Raw genomic sequence first — 18,335 nt, 5'->3', positions numbered from 1 at the left:
TAAGACAACTGACCCGACTTCTTGAGAAAGTTGATGTTATGGAGGGGACAAAAGTGAGGGAATTTTGTTCAAACAAGATCGAAGAGATCGCTAGATGAATGCCTGAACATTATTCAATCTTGATTTTAAATCTCATACTGTAAGATAATCTTGGGAACAGTGGTGAAATCTAAATATGGACTGGATACTAGGTGGCATTTAGGAACTGTGTTCTGCAGTGTGATAATAGTCTTAGGTTTATGCAGGAGAAAATCCTTTTTTATGAGATGGATGCTGAGTATTTAGGGGTGAAGGGTCAAACAACATATTTTCAAATTGTTCACCAAAACATATATATATAAAGAGAGAGAGAAACAAAAAATATGGCACAAGGTTAAAAATCATTGAACTTAAAAAGTATACGGGTAATCATTGTGGTTTGTCAACTTTTATGTATATTGATATTCTTCATAACAAAAAAGTTTGAAGTAGAAAATATTCTTCTTAGGATTTTGGACCTTACTCCTCAAGGTTTTGAACAGGTGACTGACATAATCAAATTTACATTTTAGAAAGATTACTGACTTACTGCATTTGCCCTAGTAGCATTTATCGACCACAGGCATCAGATGTTGAGTGAACCCTGAGTGAGGCGCTATGGGAGACAGGAAAGCCAGAAAGGCATTGCGTGGCGGGAGGAGCACTTACCGTGTAATGGAGGAGATGAGACATGGAACACCAAGCACTGGTAGAGCCTTCTTGTCAGAAGAGGTGCCCAGGGGAGCTGGGGCAGGGGCAGCGTGCATACATGGTGCTTCCAACTATTATGTGATATGCGTGTCAGTGGCATAACCACACAGCTCCAGAAAGGATGAACTTAGAGGTGACTAACATCTCCCATCCGTTCCAACCACTTGAGCTCTCCTTACTCCCTGATGGCAGCACTATGCTTCCCTGAAATAGAGTGTGAGAGTGTGACCCATTTCTGGCCCAAGGAACCTAACTCACGTCTCCTAAGATCCAGCAGGGACTGTTGGCAAAGATTTTCATCCCTGAAAAGGACAGAGACATGTGAAAAGATCTCCCTCTCCTCCTTCCTGCCCACCTTTAAGTGAGGCTGGGGAATCATGAGGAGAAAGCCAAGAGAAGAGGAAGTGCCAGAGTGGACCAGAGCCCTCATATCATGGAGCCATTGAAGCAAGCCTGTAACTTCCTATCACCAGACTTCTTGTTACAGGAGAAAAATTATCTCCTTTTTTCCAAATCATTCATCTTCAGGTATTGAAACTTTAAGCCGAGCCTAACCTTAGAACAAAGCAGTTAAAGGAAGCCTCAGCCGCTGTTCTGGGTCCCCCAACCTCAGCCAGCCCTGCAGCTACCTGAGCTCTACTGGCAGGCTCTCATTTGGATGGTCAAGAAGGTTCACACCCACATGCCAACTGCAACTGGCTGTGACTGACCAGAGTGCTGTGCTGAGGGTTCTGATGCACTATGCGAAGGCTTAATTACTTAGGTTCTGTGGTAAGAAGTGCCTAGATTCATAGTACCAGGTATCTATCTATCTGCTTGGGCCTCCAGTTTACCATTCCAAGTATGGATGAAGTCTGGATTTGGCAGACCTGAGTTTGGGTTCTGGCTCTACTGCTTACTAATACTTCTGTGGTTTTGGTCAAGTCATTTAACCTCTTTGAGCCATCTTATCAGACAGTTGTTACAATTGAGATGATGTAAGAGACTGTGCTTTGTGAACCATCAAGTGAAACACAGATGGGGGCTATTTTGTCGTATTTCTCAAGGCTCAGCTGAGAACCAGGTTGACAGGAGGCAGGGAGAGAAGGAATTCAAGGTTGGAGCCTTGTAGAGTATGTAACCGAACACCTGACCAGAGAATGTGGATCTGGGGTCCACAAGCACGAAGTCAGAGTTTCGGGTGAAAATGGATTAGCAGAAGTGAGTTGGGACCCCGAATGGTGAAATATGGCTGCAGAAGATTCCAAAAGCAGAAATGAAGATGCTAAGGACAGAGAGAGATAAAAACCATAGACTTAATAGCCTGGATTCTCTTGTTTGTTTGTTTGTTTTTATTTATTTTTTTTGCTGCCCCAACCCCTGAGGGGTATGAGCGACCCATCAGTAATAGTGGTTCACCAAGGCCCAGATCTCAAGGGGTGAGAGGGCAGGAGGAGTTTCCACAATTTCCAAAGGGACAAATAAGGGCAAAGTTTCCTCCCTAGGTGAGGCCACCCCACATCAGTGTGCCTCCCTGCTTTGTTGCAAACTGGTGTAGACCAGAGGCAGGAAGCCCAAAGTGTAAGGAGAGACAGTCCCAAGCTGATAAAAACTTGCCATAAGCTATGAGTAGTAAGGCTAGTTTTGTCTCCTCCCTCACCCATGGCATAATCAAACTCCTCATATTCCCAAAAAAGCCCACCCAGTAACAAATTTAGAAACCAGAAGGAGGCCTTTTGTAATAAAACTCAAAGTTGAGGAAAGGGTGAGGGATTCAGTCTAACAAGAATTACTGCAAAAAGCCCTCACTTTCTGGGTTATTAAAAACCTAACTGCCCTGTGAATTCTTAGAAGTCAGATAGCAAGAAGAGGCTTCCTTTAGCTCCCATATGGACCTAAAACACTCGGCGGCCCTATGCAGGAAAAGGGAAAAAAGAAATTGACTGACAATCCCAGGCAAAATCTGGGAAACCTAGAAGGGGGGCAGAATTCAAAGTTCTATTTGTTCATAGCTATGTTTCTCATGTCTACAACCGAGAATGGCACATACAGGAGGCAATGAATGAATGAGCCCATGGGGAGGTAGTGAACCCCAGATCAGAGAAGATCTCCAAAGAACCAAAGAGAGGGGCATGAAAGGGGGGCCGGGGGAGTGAAGGCTTCGCACCTCTGAAGACACGAGTGCGTGAGCTGAATTGGGCAGAAAGTCCCTTCCAACGCATAACCCCAGAGGCCTCTGCATGAATCCCAAGATGCTTGAGCATCAGATAGAGGCTGCTCTCCATACCCTTTCGCACGCACTCCACATATCACTAATGGGTGTTTAAAAAAATTTGTTTTTTAGTTGAAAGCATTCAAAATTGGGAGATTCTGCATAAAAATCCTGATTCCTCCCACTGCCCTTCGAAGATGCAGCTGCACTAGGCCTGCGCCCCCAGGTAAACAATCTAGCTCTGCAGAACAGCCACACACCACCTCCACCTCTGCCCACCGCTCCCAGGCTCACACAGAGGGAAGGCCGTGTGTAGACAGAGAGGACCACAACAAGCCGGGAGAGAGGCCTTCAGAGGAAACTAACCCTGCTCACAACTTGATCCGACACTTCTAGACTCCAAAACGGAGCAAGTCAATTTCTGTTATTTAAGTCAGCCCATCGGGGTTCCTTCAGGGCGGCAGCCCTAACAAACGAATGCATACATATACCCTCATGAAACAAATCTGGCCTGCTTTTTTGCAAATTTAATTACCAGACTAGCCCTGAGGCATTTGACTATAAACTGTGATTTAAACTCATACATTCGTTTAATATTTGAACACCTACTATGCTCTGAACACTGCACATTTATTGAATCATGCCCTTTATCACATAAACCAATTTTTGGGGGGGGGCATTTAATAACCCACTTCTAATTTTTTCCAACTGTTTTCTGCTGGGCAGCTTTTCCCGGCCTTTTGTTGTCTGTGGCTGCTTCCCCTGATGAATAGAATTAACCTTCTTATAGATGCGTTATGAACAGCATCAGAGACCCTAGTTTTCAACCGTGGCTAGACAACAGAATCCCGTGGGATGTTTCTAAAACACCTACACCTGGACCAACCCCTTCCCACATTCTGATTTAGTTGGCATTTGTGCAGAGCTCCGGCTCTATATTTAAGTTTCCCCAATCGTTCTAAAGTGCAACCATGGCTGAGCACTGTTACTCTAGTCTGAATGGGACTTGAACGTCACTTGCTCTGCTACTCGAAGTACAGTTCACAAACCACCAGCACTGGCATCACCTGAAATTTTGTTAGAAATGCACAATCTCAGGTTCCACCCTGGACTACTGAATCAGAATTCATAGTTTCACAGGATTCCTCACACAATTCAAAATTCAAAATTTGAGAAACACTGGATTTCCACTAAAATCACCTGGAAAACTCGTTAAAAACAAGAATGACCTGGCTTCCTCCCAGAACGAACCACAGAGTCTCAATCTCTGCTAAGGGCATGAGAATCATTGTTCTGTAGTTAGTCACACCAGGGCCTGAGAGCTAGGAATCACTCTTCGAGGCCAATGTATACATCCCCTCAACTACACAGTCTCAGCTCCACCTTCCAATTCTTTTTTTAAAATAAAAAATATAACAGAGATACAGGCTTTTATTTTTCCATAATGCATGCAAGCTTACAACTATTTATACTGTTTGGGAACAAAGGAATAATTGCATTATTACCAGGGTGTCAAATTACCAAGACAACCAGTAACTGATTGCTTTTGGGAGGTTATTTTCACAGAACACAGAAACAATTTCCAAATTATACTTCCAAGACCAGTTATATTATGAAACCAGGACAAGCTGATGATATTTCTAACAGTCACACACGCCTCCATCTTTCATGGGCAAAAAAGACTGATATTCTGGTGAAGGGTCTCAGGTAAGCACCTTATTCCATCAGTCTTTGAAAGATTTACAACAGAACAGTCTCTCTCGCTCTCTCTCTCTCTCCTTTCATGGATACAGGGGAACGGGAGCATCTTTTCATCTCTTTTTGAGACTCCCTATTTATCCTGAAGACTTTCACTTCTAAGGCCCATTTCTGGAACTTCATTAGTTAACATTCAGAGCAAAAAGCAGACCTGATGTGATCATGATAGTGCCCCCCACCACTATCACCACCAAAAGAGAGTCCTGATCTCCCAAAGTAGTCAAGGTTGAATTGGCACAGTGTCGGATTTTCCATCAACAATACAGGTGGGGAGAGGAAGATACCAGGTTGATCATAATTGATGTAGATAGGTGACGGGTACACAGGGTCCAGGTACCATCCTCTCCATTTCTGTGCTTGTCTGAAAATGTCCATAATAAAGAGCAAAAAGTTAAAAAAAAAAAAAAAAAGAAAGAAAGAAAGAAAAAAGCAGACCTATACAGCTACATTGTCCCATTAGGCAAAAATGGGGGAAGTGGTAAGATTTTACTTATGGCAAAATAAGCAGCATATAGCATCAATCTTCCACATACGCAAGGCCACACCTAGAACAAAAGAGAAAGCATCCAAAGTAACATTATTCTGCTTTGGATTTGTTTCTGTGATTTATAAAATCCACTAATGATGAACTAATGATTGGACAAAACCGTGAGCAACCCTCACCTAGGCACTGTATTGGCCCGTGACCCCTTAATTCTCCCCTCCTCACTCTGGGGAATGTCCCTTCTGGTCCTTGCCCTCACTGAGAGAGAGGTATACTTTCCCTGAGGCTTTGCAAGCCATTTCTACCTGCATCTCCAGGCCCCTCCACACCAGGCTCATTCCTGCCCTGTGTTTTTGCTCCAAGTCCCCCACCTGGCAATCCCTCTCTACAAATTTGAGTCAAGGCCTCCCCAGATCTTGCAGAACTCAGAACAAGGTCTCCCATAAGGAAAAGGAGATTGGGGGAGGGAATGTGTAGTTACAGTCCTACCCCTCCACCCTTAGGGATGCAAAGGAGAAAGCGGGCCCAGCTCAGCTTTTATACTCACTGGAAATGAGCCCTGGAGATCCAGAATGGATTCTGCCCACCCTGTCCCCATGCCCCAAGATGGAAGCGTATCCTTAGGGTATTTAAAGGTAGAAATAAAGAGAGCAAAGGACTGCTGAGAGTAGAAAGCTGGGGAATGAGGGCCAGACGGCCAGAGGCTACCACAGAGGAGGAAACAGTATGAGCTAACTGGGTCTTAAGGGGCACCAAAAAAAAAAAAGGTTGGAACAGGAGTAAACACTAGTCCACAACACTGCTGCCTTAGGGCTTATAATTCTAACACATGTGTAGCCATGAAAAGAATTTTCAACATGAGAATTATACTGAACCCAGGAGTCAGAGCCAAGGTCTGACCACAGACCAACTTGGCCTTCTGGCTTCCTCTACCCTCTGTCTTCCCAGTGCGTGAGTGTGCACAGCAAGTCCCACCTGTCTCTCTAGCTGTATGCAGAAAACCCTGGTTTCTCAGTTGTTTTCTCTTTCTGAGCTGTGGTAATATTGCAACAAAAAGGGGAGGGAGAAGTGGAGGAAAAAAGGACAGGAAAGGAAGGGAGGAAAGAAGGAAGAGAGAGAGTGAAGGAAGGGCAAGTAAGGTATAGAGGTGTAAGATGAAGCAGACACAGGCCCACAGATAAGAAATACCACTTCCCCAGCAACCCCGCTATAGCACTCTGGTCCTGTGCTAGGAAGGGATAAGTGGAGTTGACAAAGGTACCTAGGTTACATGTGGGGCCATTCCCCACCCTCACCTGGAGCCACGGAACGATGAGAGTCAGCACACATCCACACACCCGCCCATCAGTATGACGGGCAGCAGGGTTCCTGGAAGGCTGGGGAGGGTAGGTGTGTGTCTCATGCACTGGCAGGGGGCCTGGGTCCACAGGCAGTTCTTGAGGTCCTCGCCGACCCAGAGGTCAACTGGGGCCAGTAGCAACGTAGACAAGTCTCAGTGGCCTGACAGTGACAGGGCACGGTATAGACCTTGACGAATGTTCAACAGTAGAAGGGCCCAGAGGCAGGAAGAGACACATGATGGTATAGAACACGCGGCATAGTCCTTCTCACCCTTAACCTCATCCATGCCTAGCAGTCAAGTGCTATTCTGCATATCCAGCAGGGCAGCAGAGGCCCCTGGCCAAAGTCAGAGATCCAGCAGGTGATGGCAACTAGGCTGGTGACCCCAGGGCTTTGGAACAATTAGTTTCGGCTGATGGCCAATACCATGTGCACTAGCTTCATTCTGCAGTGGCAACAGAAAAACTTGCCCTAGATGGCACGCAGGGCCAGCATGAACACAAAGCTCAGCAAGTCACTGGCCCTGAAGTAGCAGAGCTTGAGGATGCACTGGTCCTCTTGGAGGATGACTCATGAGTGTCCATGTTAAAGACAGCTAGGAAGGGCCAGAGCCAAGATCATGGTCCAGGCAATGTAGACAAAGGCAGCACACACTTGAAGCATGTGCGCTGAACATATAAACAGTAGGGGTGAGATCATTTAACATGTAACACTAATGTGAAAAAGCAAGAAGGCCACGAGGAGGCAAAAGAACATGATCATAGATACCATATTCTTGTAGCTGAAGTCCAAAGGGAATACAGTGCAGAGGCCAATATGAAGAGAAGGCAGACAGCCAAACACGTGTGGTTAGCTAGGCACAGGTCCAATGGGAGGTAGTAGGGAGGCCAGTGCGGGATCAGTTGGACTTGTTTGCCCCAGGCTCTGGGGTCTCCACTGGCTGCCTTGCTGGACCTTGCCTGCCTTCCTTTCCTTTCTCCGCACGGGCCCCTTCACTCATAAGGTAGTACTGCAGGGGATTGGGCCACAGTTCTTCGTTGATTATCTCCACAATCTTGTCAGACTCAATGGAGCTGTGGTTTGAAAACCACCCAAAGAAGCTACGGCTGTTGTCGGGGTTCCCCTGGCTTAAGGACTGGAGATCATGCCCTGGGAGCCACTGGATTGGAGTAGAACGAGACACCACCTGACCCGAAGGCCCACACCCATATTCCTTGATGAGCACCTTATTTTGGAAATAGGGGTTGCGCCCAAAGTAGAACTTGATTTTGTAGCCCAGTCTGGCAAGGCCAAGCTCTTCCACTTCCAAGCTGTTCAGGTAGCTGAGAACCTCTTTATCTTGGTTGTTCAGAAAGGATGATAGCTGGGGGTGGTTCTGAAAAGCTTGCCCCCAGAAGCCCGGGATATTCTGGATGAGGAGGTTCCTGCGCTCTAAGTGATGCAGCCGCAACTGCCCAAACTTCCTCGAAAGCCGAAGGTAGGCCCTGTCTGCCTGGGCGTTCATGGTCTCCAGCTTCAGCTGGACGGTCTCCAGCGTATCCATGCTGCCATCTGTCGCCAGGGGCCCTGACCCTGCATCCTTCTCCACCTTCTTTTCCTCTACCACAGGGATGGAGACATTCTCGCCTGTGGCCCCCTTCTTCAGCTTCCCACCGGCTATGGCCTGAGGCCCCCTCCCCGCCGTGCTACAGGTTTCTGGGGCCTTCTTCCCGGCAGGGCCACGCCGATTTCCAACGCGGGGGCCATTTTTCGGCCTTCCCACGGTTCCCACGGTTCCCACGAAGACAGTGTCTGTTGCTAGGCGCTCCGAGAGGGATGTGGCCTTCCCTGGGGCCAACCCAGTCGCGGCCTGCCCGCGATCCCCCGCAGCTCGGGCCCGGAGCGCGAGGCCACAGTCCAGGGGGAGCCGGCAGGCAGCGTCCTCCCCGGGCCGACGGGACGGCGCGGGCGCAGCGGTTTCCAGGCCACCCCAACCCGCGCCAGCCTGCACCTGTGCCGCCTGGGTTTCCTCCCCGAGCCTCTGGCACTGTGGCGGGTCCGGGTCGCGGGGGGCGTCGGCAGGAGCAGCGCGGGCTCGGGCCTTGCCGCGGCCTTTGCCCCGGCTTTTGGCGCGGGAAGACTTTCTACCCCGACTTCGGCCGCTCATGGTGGTAGCGGAAGCGGCTTCAAAGCCACGCTCCGACCCCGCCGCCCCTGGCGCCAGCTCGCGGTCCCCAGCGAGCGGGCCTCTCCATGGCAACCGTCGACGTCACGGCTGTACGACTGTACCGTCGCGCGAGGACGGGCTGCGCGCGGCGATTGGCTCCGCAGCCGCAGCTGCGCAGGAGCCGACCCTCCCAGACACCCCCTCCTCCATCGCACCGTGCCTCGCTTTGTCTGTTGGAGGCGGGTGTGGTTTCCTTTCGTTGCTTCCAGTGGGTCGCAGCGTGCCCGCTGGGTCTCGTAGAGGACGTCTGGTCACTCACACATGACAATATGACGACAGCCATCACGTCCATCCCTATCCCCCTCCCCATCATCTCCTTTCTAAACTAAACATCTTCCGTTCCTTGATTACCTCTAGTGACATTTGCCACGAGCAAACTGCCGTTGGCCCCTCTGTTTTCTCTTTGAAAGCCTTTGCTGAGGGGTTTGCCCCCTGCCTGAGCTCCAGAGAATGTAAAGGTGGGTACCGTCGGGCCAGGCCACAAAGCGATTTGATAGGTGGTGAGATGTTACCAATGATTATAAAAATAATAACCAGTATTTTGTGAGCATCAGTATGAACCAGGTACCTGACTCCATGCTGTATATGCATCCTCTCGATAAATGAGGGAAGTGGTGGTGGTGTTTGCACTTTCCAGATGAGAGAACTGTGGCTCCAGGACCCCAAGGAGTATTCCTGATATTACACAGTAAGGGACAGAAGCACAGTTCAAACCCAGGCCTATCTGGCTCTTGACCTTGCTTTATATTCACAAGTAGCTAGTCCTCCCAGGCCTGCTTCGCAGAAGGCCAGCCTTGCAGGGTATTCTCTCTTCTACCTAGGAGCGGTAACCCACATCCTCTAAGCTGCCTCAAGCCTAGTTTACAGGGCTGGTCTTTCACTCAAGGTATATAGGACCAGGAGTGAAGGCCACAAGTCAGAACTTTTGTAATTGGAGTAAGATAGGAATGTGGTCAGAGCCTCCATAGTGGCAGCGAGGAGGCCCTAGAAACTTCTTAGATCCTGCGTGGAAACAGCCAGACAACCTATCTCTTGTTCCTGGAGGGAGTTCTAGACCATGCTCTTACTAGCCAAGTGATAGGACCTTGACATGGTGAGACCAGTGGTGAGACCATGACCAAGAGGAGAGTGAACAAAAACCTTTTAAGGTTTTCCTTTCAGGCTCACGAGGAACAAGAAAGCCCTGGGTAGCTAATGGAGAGGTAAGTTCCAGAGGCCCTGGGAACTCAGCACCTCTTTACTCTTACTTGTCAGTGTGTGGCTATAGACCAGCAGCCTGGCATCACCTGGAACCTTGTTAAAAATGGCGAATTTCAGGCCCCGCCCCAAACCTACCAAACCAGAATTTGGATTTTAGCAAGATCTCAGTTTATTTGTATCTACATTAAAGTTGAAGTATAGGACACTGGGGAAAAGAGAAATTATTTTGATACACGCAGGACTTGCTTTAAGCCCGCCCAATGCAAGTGACCACTGACTTTCTCAAAACTTCTATAGTCCTGCGAGGCTCTCTATGATCTAGCAAGTTCCCTCCTGCCACTTACCTCTTTGACCTCATCATCTAGTCTCTCCCATCCTCTTCCAACTATATTGGTCTCTTAGCTATTCTTCAGACTCACTAGGTAAGCTCCTGCTTCAGGGCCTTTGCACTGGCTCTTCCTTCTGCCTTAAATACTCTAGCCCCACTTGGGGTTGGTCATCTTGGCTGGCTCCCTTCACACTTTGCTTAAGTGTAACCCTCACAGTGACCATCCTATTTAAAATTGCCACCCATCCCATCCCTCTTACCCTGCGCTACTTTTTTGTTATCCCTTAGCACTTACTGCCTTCCAACACACTATCCCAATTCTTAATTCTGTGTATTGTTTAACTGTATCTCCTCTCCAGAATGTCAACTCCATGAGAGTAGGTATCTTTTGTTCATATGGGCCAACCAGTGTTTGATACTAATGAAAAGCACTCCTCCTTAATTGTTGAGTGAAAGAACCAACAAAGTAGAGTTTTAAAAAATGGGTTTGTAAATTGATTGTCTGAAATTCAGAATACCTGTTTTCCCCACAGAAGCAATTTTATAGGTGAAGGTTGTATACTCAGATCAACATATGAAAACTTGTTAAACTCATAACTTAGACACAGAATTATCTTTTGAAATGAGCACCAGTCAGAGACAGGATGTAGGGGAAAATCTAGAGGGATAAATTTTAAAATTAAGTTAGGGGATGGTGCGCCTTGTTGGCTCAGTTGGTAGAGCATATGACTTGATCTCAGGCCCCACATTGGGCTTGGGACCTACTTAAAATTAAAAATAAATAAATAAATAAATGCATTCCTATTTATAAAAAATTAAATTAGGGGAATTAATATTTGATTGAAAGGGGATTAATCCAAAGATTACCTTAAATTTTTGTTGAAGGCCCTTTCATAACCACTTCTTCCCAAGGCCTTCCATGAACATCCCAGACCACAGGGAGCAGTCCTGTCTTTGATCTCACAGAGAAGTTGTTAACTGTAATATTTATCTGGCAGTTAGACATGCAGTTTCATGCCTGTCCTTGTACAGAATGACCTCTTAAACTGGATAACCACAGTCTGGAATTGTCTGTAAATCTCAGGGAAAAAAAAACAACAACACAACCTTAAAAATCCACTGAAGCAGTCAGTGTTCCTCTGCAAACAGAAATTGGTGGGCTGGCCCGCTTCTCAGAGCACTCTCAGCTCAACCAGCCTCTGTTGTCAAGAGCCTTAATCCAGCATCAGCAGCTGCGTCATGGACTGCTCGCCTGGCCCACGGTTAAACCCCTGCAAGATTGACATAGGCGGGGTCACTGCAAACGGTGTATATTATACAATGCGCCTTGAGCCTGTTTTCATCATGTCAGAGAGATAAACATCAGGTGAAGGGAAACAAATGTGAGACTAAGACTAATAACATTTTCTATAAAGATATTCCTCTGGTCCAGGTCACCAGCCCTTATGGCTTCTATATTTAAGAGGTTGGTCCATGCAGCTGAACTGAACAGTTGATTTTCTTCTCAGGTATGAATATTTAACTTTATATAAGACCATAGCTTGAGTTCCCCACTAGATAGTAAGCCATATAAGGGTAAGGACTGTCTCTTTTATCCCCCAAAGCAGCTAGCACGGGCCTTGCATATACCAATAATATTACTGAAAGTTCACATTTATTTTGTACTTTATACAGTGCCATGTTCTAATTTACTTAATCCCTACAACCACTTCATGGGGCAAATACAGTTATGGCTGCCGTCTTAGAGATGAGGTTACTGCTATATGAAAAGTACCTTGCCCAAGGTCACATAACTAATTAATGACTTTAGCTGGACAATCAAAGTCCAGCACCCACACTCTTAAACACTAGTCCATGATGTAAAATTATCATTCAAGAGATTGAAATATCAAACTCTTTCTAGTGGGTAAAAATACCTTTCAATGTTGAAAAATTATGTGTATATATAAAGTTTTAGATACACATGCATATACATACACATTCTTACAGAAGTAAACATAATACATACATATGTCAGTTAGTCAAGAATCCTTTTTCAATGGAGTGTATACTGGTGTGCTGATACTCAAACAACAGAGTTTCATTTCAACCATCCATGTTGGGAATAAAACATCTCCATTTGCACTGCATTTGTCATGAGCATTCTGTGAATATTTTGAAAGAAATACAAGTTTACTATCATGAACTCAGAAATCTGGGAATTTTGGCCTCTTCCCAATTAGGGACTTAAATCCATGATAATATAAGCATTGATTCTTTTGAATGTGATGATTATGTCATCAGTTGCAGTGTTTATGAAAAATTCATAAAAATGTTTTTCAAAATGTTAAAGTAACTAGTGTTCACCTCTGTTCTCTAAAAATTGTACTTTCTGCGTTCTTTTTAAGGTTTGTTTTCCTTGAATCATAGACATTAACAAGCTGGGAAAAAGACATTCCAGTGATCCAACCTATTCCCCACCAAGAGACTAACATTCCCCACAGTTTCTCTGGTAGAACTTTAAGATCCCAGACTTGGCATTTTTAGCCACAGGGTTTTGTCTTTCCCTGAGGAGATAGTATGAAGCTCTTAAATGGCAGTAAGTCTTACTTACTGTATGGAATTTTGCCAGCTAACCCTCCCAGGTTATGGAGGATCAGGAAAAAGAAGAGGGTGACATAAGGAATATTCAAAGCCAAGAGGGAGAGAAAAATCTGCCTCTTATGGTAAATTTCAAAAACCATTTAAAGTTAATATCTTTAGACATGTGCCTAGATTCTTTCCAATTCCTCCCCAAAGAGGAAAATTTTTTACTAGACCACCTAAGTCATTCAATTCATATCATATAAGTAGCTGTAAAATATTTTAAAATATTGACAGATGTATTCTTACTTCTTGGCATTTCTTTTTTACCCTACAACATTTCCACCATTAAAATTAGATCTTTAGGCTAAGGCTTTTATCCTAGAGAGAGAAAAGTACTGAAGAACCTAGCAAGAGCTGAATTCAGCAAGTCAAATTCTTCACTTTGAATTTCAAAATAGTCTCTTGAGAGGTGAAGATACAATGGTATTAAAAAAGAGGAAAAAAATTAGCTCTTCAAAGGCAAATCCTGGAGCACTAAGTGCATAGAGTTTATAACATAAAACATAAGGAGGAAAAACATATGATGATGTATAAGCCATTTCTCCACCACACAAGCAATAAGAATGTTTTCTGATCTGGGTTTAAGGATCTTGGAGAACATATAGAGAGTATAAAGCCAGTGCAGGATCTCTCAAGAAAAGGATTCACACAATTACCCTTCCAAGCATCAAAACTCTTGGGAAGTTGGTAGAGACCATCCTCCTGGAAAAGACAGACATCTGAGAATGGGGAGGACTAGCTCCCAAATTGAAAACTGAAACCCAGACAAGAAATCCTCTGAGGGCTTCTTTCATCACAGGGCAGCCAAGAGAGGAGAAAAGTATGTACAGAGTGTTAACTTTCAAAATAAAACCATCAGTTATTTTACAAGGAAAAAGAAAAGGATTTATTCAGGAATGACAAAGAATTGTTAATCAGAACATGCAAGTTATAGCAAAACTATAGGCAAGTTCAGGGGCACCTGGGTGGCTCAGTGGGTTAAAGCCTCTGCCTTCGGCTCAGGTCATGATCCCGGGGTTCTGGGATCGAGCCCCACATCAGGCTCTCTGCTCAGCAGGGAGCCTGCTTCCTCCTCTCTCTCTGCCTGCCTCACTGCCTACTTGCAATCTCTATCTGTCAGATAAATGGATAAAATCTTTAAAAAAAAAAAAAAAACTATAGGCAAGTTCAGAGAACAAAGGAGAGGAAGGCTCTTCCATATAGGAAAGGGGGAATTGGGAAGGGCTGTTACAAACAAAAGTCCATTGGAGTAAACTGAGAGTTTGAAGTATGGTGGCTTTTCACTGGCTGAGTTGTAGCGTTTCTCATTGTCTGGGTAGTTGCTGGGCAAGAAGAAAACCTTCTTCCTCCTGCTGGGGTGATAAAGCAGCTAAAGTAGTATGGACCAGCAAGGTATGATTCTTACTGTTATGGTTGCAATTGTCAACAAGTGGTAGGGCATAAGAGTTCCCCTTCTGGCCTCCTGACTTTATTATATACAAGGTTTCCGTGCCCCCCCCCCTTTAAAACAAATCTTATTTATTCGAGAGAGAGAGCATGAGCATGGGAGGGGCAGAGGGAGAGAGAGAAGCATGCTCCCCGCTGAGCAGCGAACCCCATGTGGAGCTCAGTCCCAGGACCCCGGGGTCATGGCCTGAACTGAAGGCAGAGGCTTAACCTACTGAGCCACCCAAGTGCCCCACAGGTTTCTTTTTTATTTTCCCAAGGTTAAGTGTTGCCAAAAGCATTTCTGAAATGGCCTGTCCTATCCTCCAGCCACCCTACTCTCAATATCTCACAGCCCCAGGATAGATTGCAAGAGCAACCATACATTTCCCCATGTTTAGTAGACAGAGGCGTGGAGGTTAGTTAAGAGCATTTGGGGAATTTGAATGGGCTTGTATTGTTGGCAAAGAAGGTGTAGAGTAAAGGACTCGGTGACTAGAGACCATAAGGGGCACACTTCCTCAGTGGACACAATGGGAGTAGAGGCAGATTTCAAAGAACAGGCAGGTCCAGCTAAGCCTCAGCATAAAGATGAGATTCACACCAGACCCTCCTCCATCAATGACAGAATGGAGAAGTCTTAGCCCTGGAAAGATGAGAAAACCAACAGGGAACATCCTGCACAATTAAGTATTTACCTACGAAACAGGAATTTTAAATGTTAAGTTACCAAGTCACTTGAATTGCCATGTTAAGTTATCTGAACTTTATAAGTTGCTGGAACCATGAACAGTCATACTCACTTCAGTAGTGTTAACTAGTCCAGACCCAGGATCTAATGGGTTTCGTCATGCAGCTCCAAAGCTGGAGAAACCTAAGAGATAGTATTTTAAAACTCCTTAGAAAATAAGTGGCATTGATATTTAGAAAATAACAGGAGGTATGAAAAGAAGGGCTCATAAGACATGGTTGTAATTATGTAAATTATGAAATCCATGAAACTCCAATCCCAAATATGAGCATTTTCACTACAATTTAAGGAGGGCACCTAAAGCAAAACTAAGTGCTCTCCAAGAAAGTCTCTCATTAATTGGTTATGGGTTGAATTTAGAACTGTGAGTGCACCCCATTTATTGACCCCATTTATTGCAGTCTTTACTTTTAATATGTGAGGTAGTAATTTATCATGCTCTTGAACTTTTCCCTAGTTGGGCTACATAGATAAGCCTTTGTTTCCAACCAGAAAAGAAGCTCCATGAGTTGCAAATGCCAAACTTGCCTTATATGCCTTGTATGTAAGCTGCACAGTGCTTTCTCCTGGAATCACCCCACAGCCATTCCTGTACCAAACCACCCTCAATTTCCAAACCCAAACAAGCTGTCCTCAGTCAACACCAGCCCATGCTGTCCAGTGCAGAGAACAGCAGGATGCAAGGTCTCTCTCTTTTTGTGCACTCAGGAATGTTTTGTTCATATCACACCCATAATTTTTTAAATCTTCATTATCCCCTCTCCTATATAGACATACAGACTCACTCTTAATATCCTTACTCCTTCTTTTCCTACAACACATTAATAGTAGAGAAATGTTCTAGAAAAGGAAGTGAGGTTGGTAGATTTTCACTTTGGAGATAAACTGGGAGGAAAATATCCCAACAGGACTTGGATACGAATCTTGGCATATCCCAGAAAAAAAGTCATCGACAAAGGGTAACATGAAACACAGAAATTGGAATTCCCTCCACTTCATATAAACTAAGATCCTGCATGGTTTACACTAGGTTCTGAGATTGAAGAAGGCCAGGATCTTTACGGAGGATGACCAGAGCCTGCCTGGAGGTAGGGTCCCTGGGGTGGGGGTAGGACAGAGAATCCTCTCATATCACCCAGCACATCTCAGACACCAGTAACTATAGTGAGAGAAACCAATTAGAAGACCCACCCTCCCTATTTTATCAAACAAGTCATAAATCTTGATGAAACTAGGAATTTACATCAAAGACTTGGGGAAAATGAACAAAGATAGAATTAAATTGAATTTTAAATTAATGGGCAAGCATTGTGTGGTTAAAATGTTCAATTATATGTTGCAATCAACTAGTACCCATAAGCATGGGGTTTCATTGTTCCATTTTCTTTTACCTGAGTTAATTTAACCAAAGATACTCCTTGCCTTCTGGAATGCCCACTTTGGTTATTCATTCTGTATTTGTGTAATATCTGATAGCAATAAGACATTTTAAAAAACACTTAAAAATTAATAGTTAAGAAAAAGAACAAAGGAAAATTAAAGTCCAGGAAATTAAGAAAAAAGAAAAAAAACAGAATGAAGTATCCATATGTGTCCCTTCCCACTATGTCCTCTGTACTTGATGGAGGCTGGCCATGGATTTGATTGTGGCCTTTAACCCACCAGTGCAAAGAGAGGAATCAGATGTGGTATAACCTTTATGATGTTTGCAATGTTTAAACACACACACACACAAAACAGCAACAAAACAAAAAAATCAGGTTCTCAGAGAAAACACGTGTATTCCCAATACTGAATCCAGAAATCCAATATTAGGAGTGAAAGCCCCAGGACCATGCTGATGCTGAGTCCAGCACCACGGGCATGTCCTGTAGCACCAGTCACGTAGACTGGCAAGCAGGACAGAGAGCCACTTAGTAAAAGCAGTTCTGCAGTGGTTCAGGTCCAAAGCAATAGTGACTTCATTCAAGGAAATAGAATTTGTAAAATTTAGAGGAGAAAGTGGACATATCTCCAGAAATTAGCCCCTGCACATGGGACCTTCTCCAGCTGACATTGTGCTTGGAGCCTGGGTGTTGTCTGTGGGTTATGGCATCACGTGAGGAATGGACTGGTGAATTTCACTCTGTCTCCAGCTACCAAGTGGGCACAAAGCCTTCCCAAGAGCCATGCCCTCCCCTTCCCTTCCGTCACTGATGTCTCCAACTCCATCACTTTCCTTCCTTTGCTCCCCCAACACATCGGTGTGTTTAGAGAAACCACTCCAGTTGCTTTTAAAAACTATTTTCCCCGCTTCGCATCCTCTCCCATTCACACACAAAGCTGAGTCGTTGGGGACATAAGCTGTGTTTGCTTCCCAGAGTGACTTTGTACCTCATTTCCCCATAGTGTGAGAGGTGGTTATTCAGGTATCAGGGTTCAGGTGTAGGACCAGGAAGGTGGTGTAAGAGAATGAAGCAGGCCCGTAGGGAACTAAAGAGTGGATCACACCCTTCACAGCCCAGCAGTTGCCAGCTCCTGACTCCAGCTGACTACAGCCATGGAGAAATCTGCAATTTTTTGTGCGTGTGTGAAATTTCTTAAAGATCCTGTGAGAACCAAACAAAATAATTCTGCTTATAGACTCCACTTTTGAACCCCTACTCTATATCCTTACTTCTTTAAACTAAGTTTTTAAATGAAATCATGAATGAGTATCTGGAAATTATTTGAATTCCTCCAAAGAAGAGAGATTTTCATGGCTGTCACTCAAAAGAAATCTTTGAAAATAAAGAATGGTCACATGATCGAAGGTCAGACTCTACCCTGCGTCATTAAGGCAAACCAAGAGTTGATGGCAACTAGGGGACAGCTGCTACTCAAGACAGACACACGTGAGGGCTTAGATTCTTGTCCAGCAAGTTTTTTTTTTTTTTTTTTTTTTTTTTTTTTTGCATTTTGAGCTTCCAGGAGAGTGATCATTATTTTTAATTGGCTTTATTTTTTCATGCATAGAACCCCATGCTCCCTCTGATTTCTTAACACATGTAATTTAAACTCCCAAAATATTTTCATCTTCTTACAACATGAAGGCTTTGCAAGTCCGTCTCAGAGACACATCCATGCTGCTCACTTCCCCTGGCAGCTGCATCTACAAATCTTCACTGGGCAACTAACACACTTCTGACATAAATGGTAGACTTGAGTGACTAACTATGCCCCTCTGGATCCTTTTTTTCCTCCCCTTCTTCATTGCCACACAATTGATCAGGTGGGCCATATGGCCTCTCTGATTCACGCATTAAGACAATTAGGACA

At 44.9% G+C, this 18,335-nt stretch overlaps 1 protein-coding gene across 2 annotated transcripts; it reads right to left on the bottom strand.

Moving 5' to 3' along the window:
• Window positions 1-4,332: 4,332 nt before the first annotated feature.
• On the bottom strand, window positions 4,333-8,719 carry TSPYL5 (TSPY like 5). Of its 2 annotated transcripts, none has more exons than XM_080800046.1 (2): window positions 6,458-8,719; window positions 4,333-5,223 (listed from the first exon to the last, which is right to left on the bottom strand). In XM_080800046.1, the coding sequence occupies exon 1, from the start codon at window positions 8,647-8,649 to the stop codon at window positions 7,402-7,404; it is 1,248 nt and encodes a 415-aa protein (XP_080656172.1). In that variant the 5' UTR covers window positions 8,650-8,719; the 3' UTR covers window positions 4,333-5,223; window positions 6,458-7,401. The 2 variants fall into 2 exon arrangements, with proteins under 2 accessions (XP_080656172.1, XP_080656173.1); XM_080800047.1 differs by having other exon boundaries at window positions 4,335-5,039.
• Between the last annotated feature and the right edge of the window lie 9,616 nt (window positions 8,720-18,335).

The sequence above is a fragment of the Martes martes genome (assembly GCF_963455335.1).
Source record: "Martes martes genome assembly, chromosome: 4".
NCBI classification, from domain to species: Eukaryota; Metazoa; Chordata; class Mammalia; order Carnivora; family Mustelidae; genus Martes; species Martes martes.
Note: the sequence above shows the minus strand (reverse complement) of the source record. Positions and strands in the feature narration are given on the sequence as shown.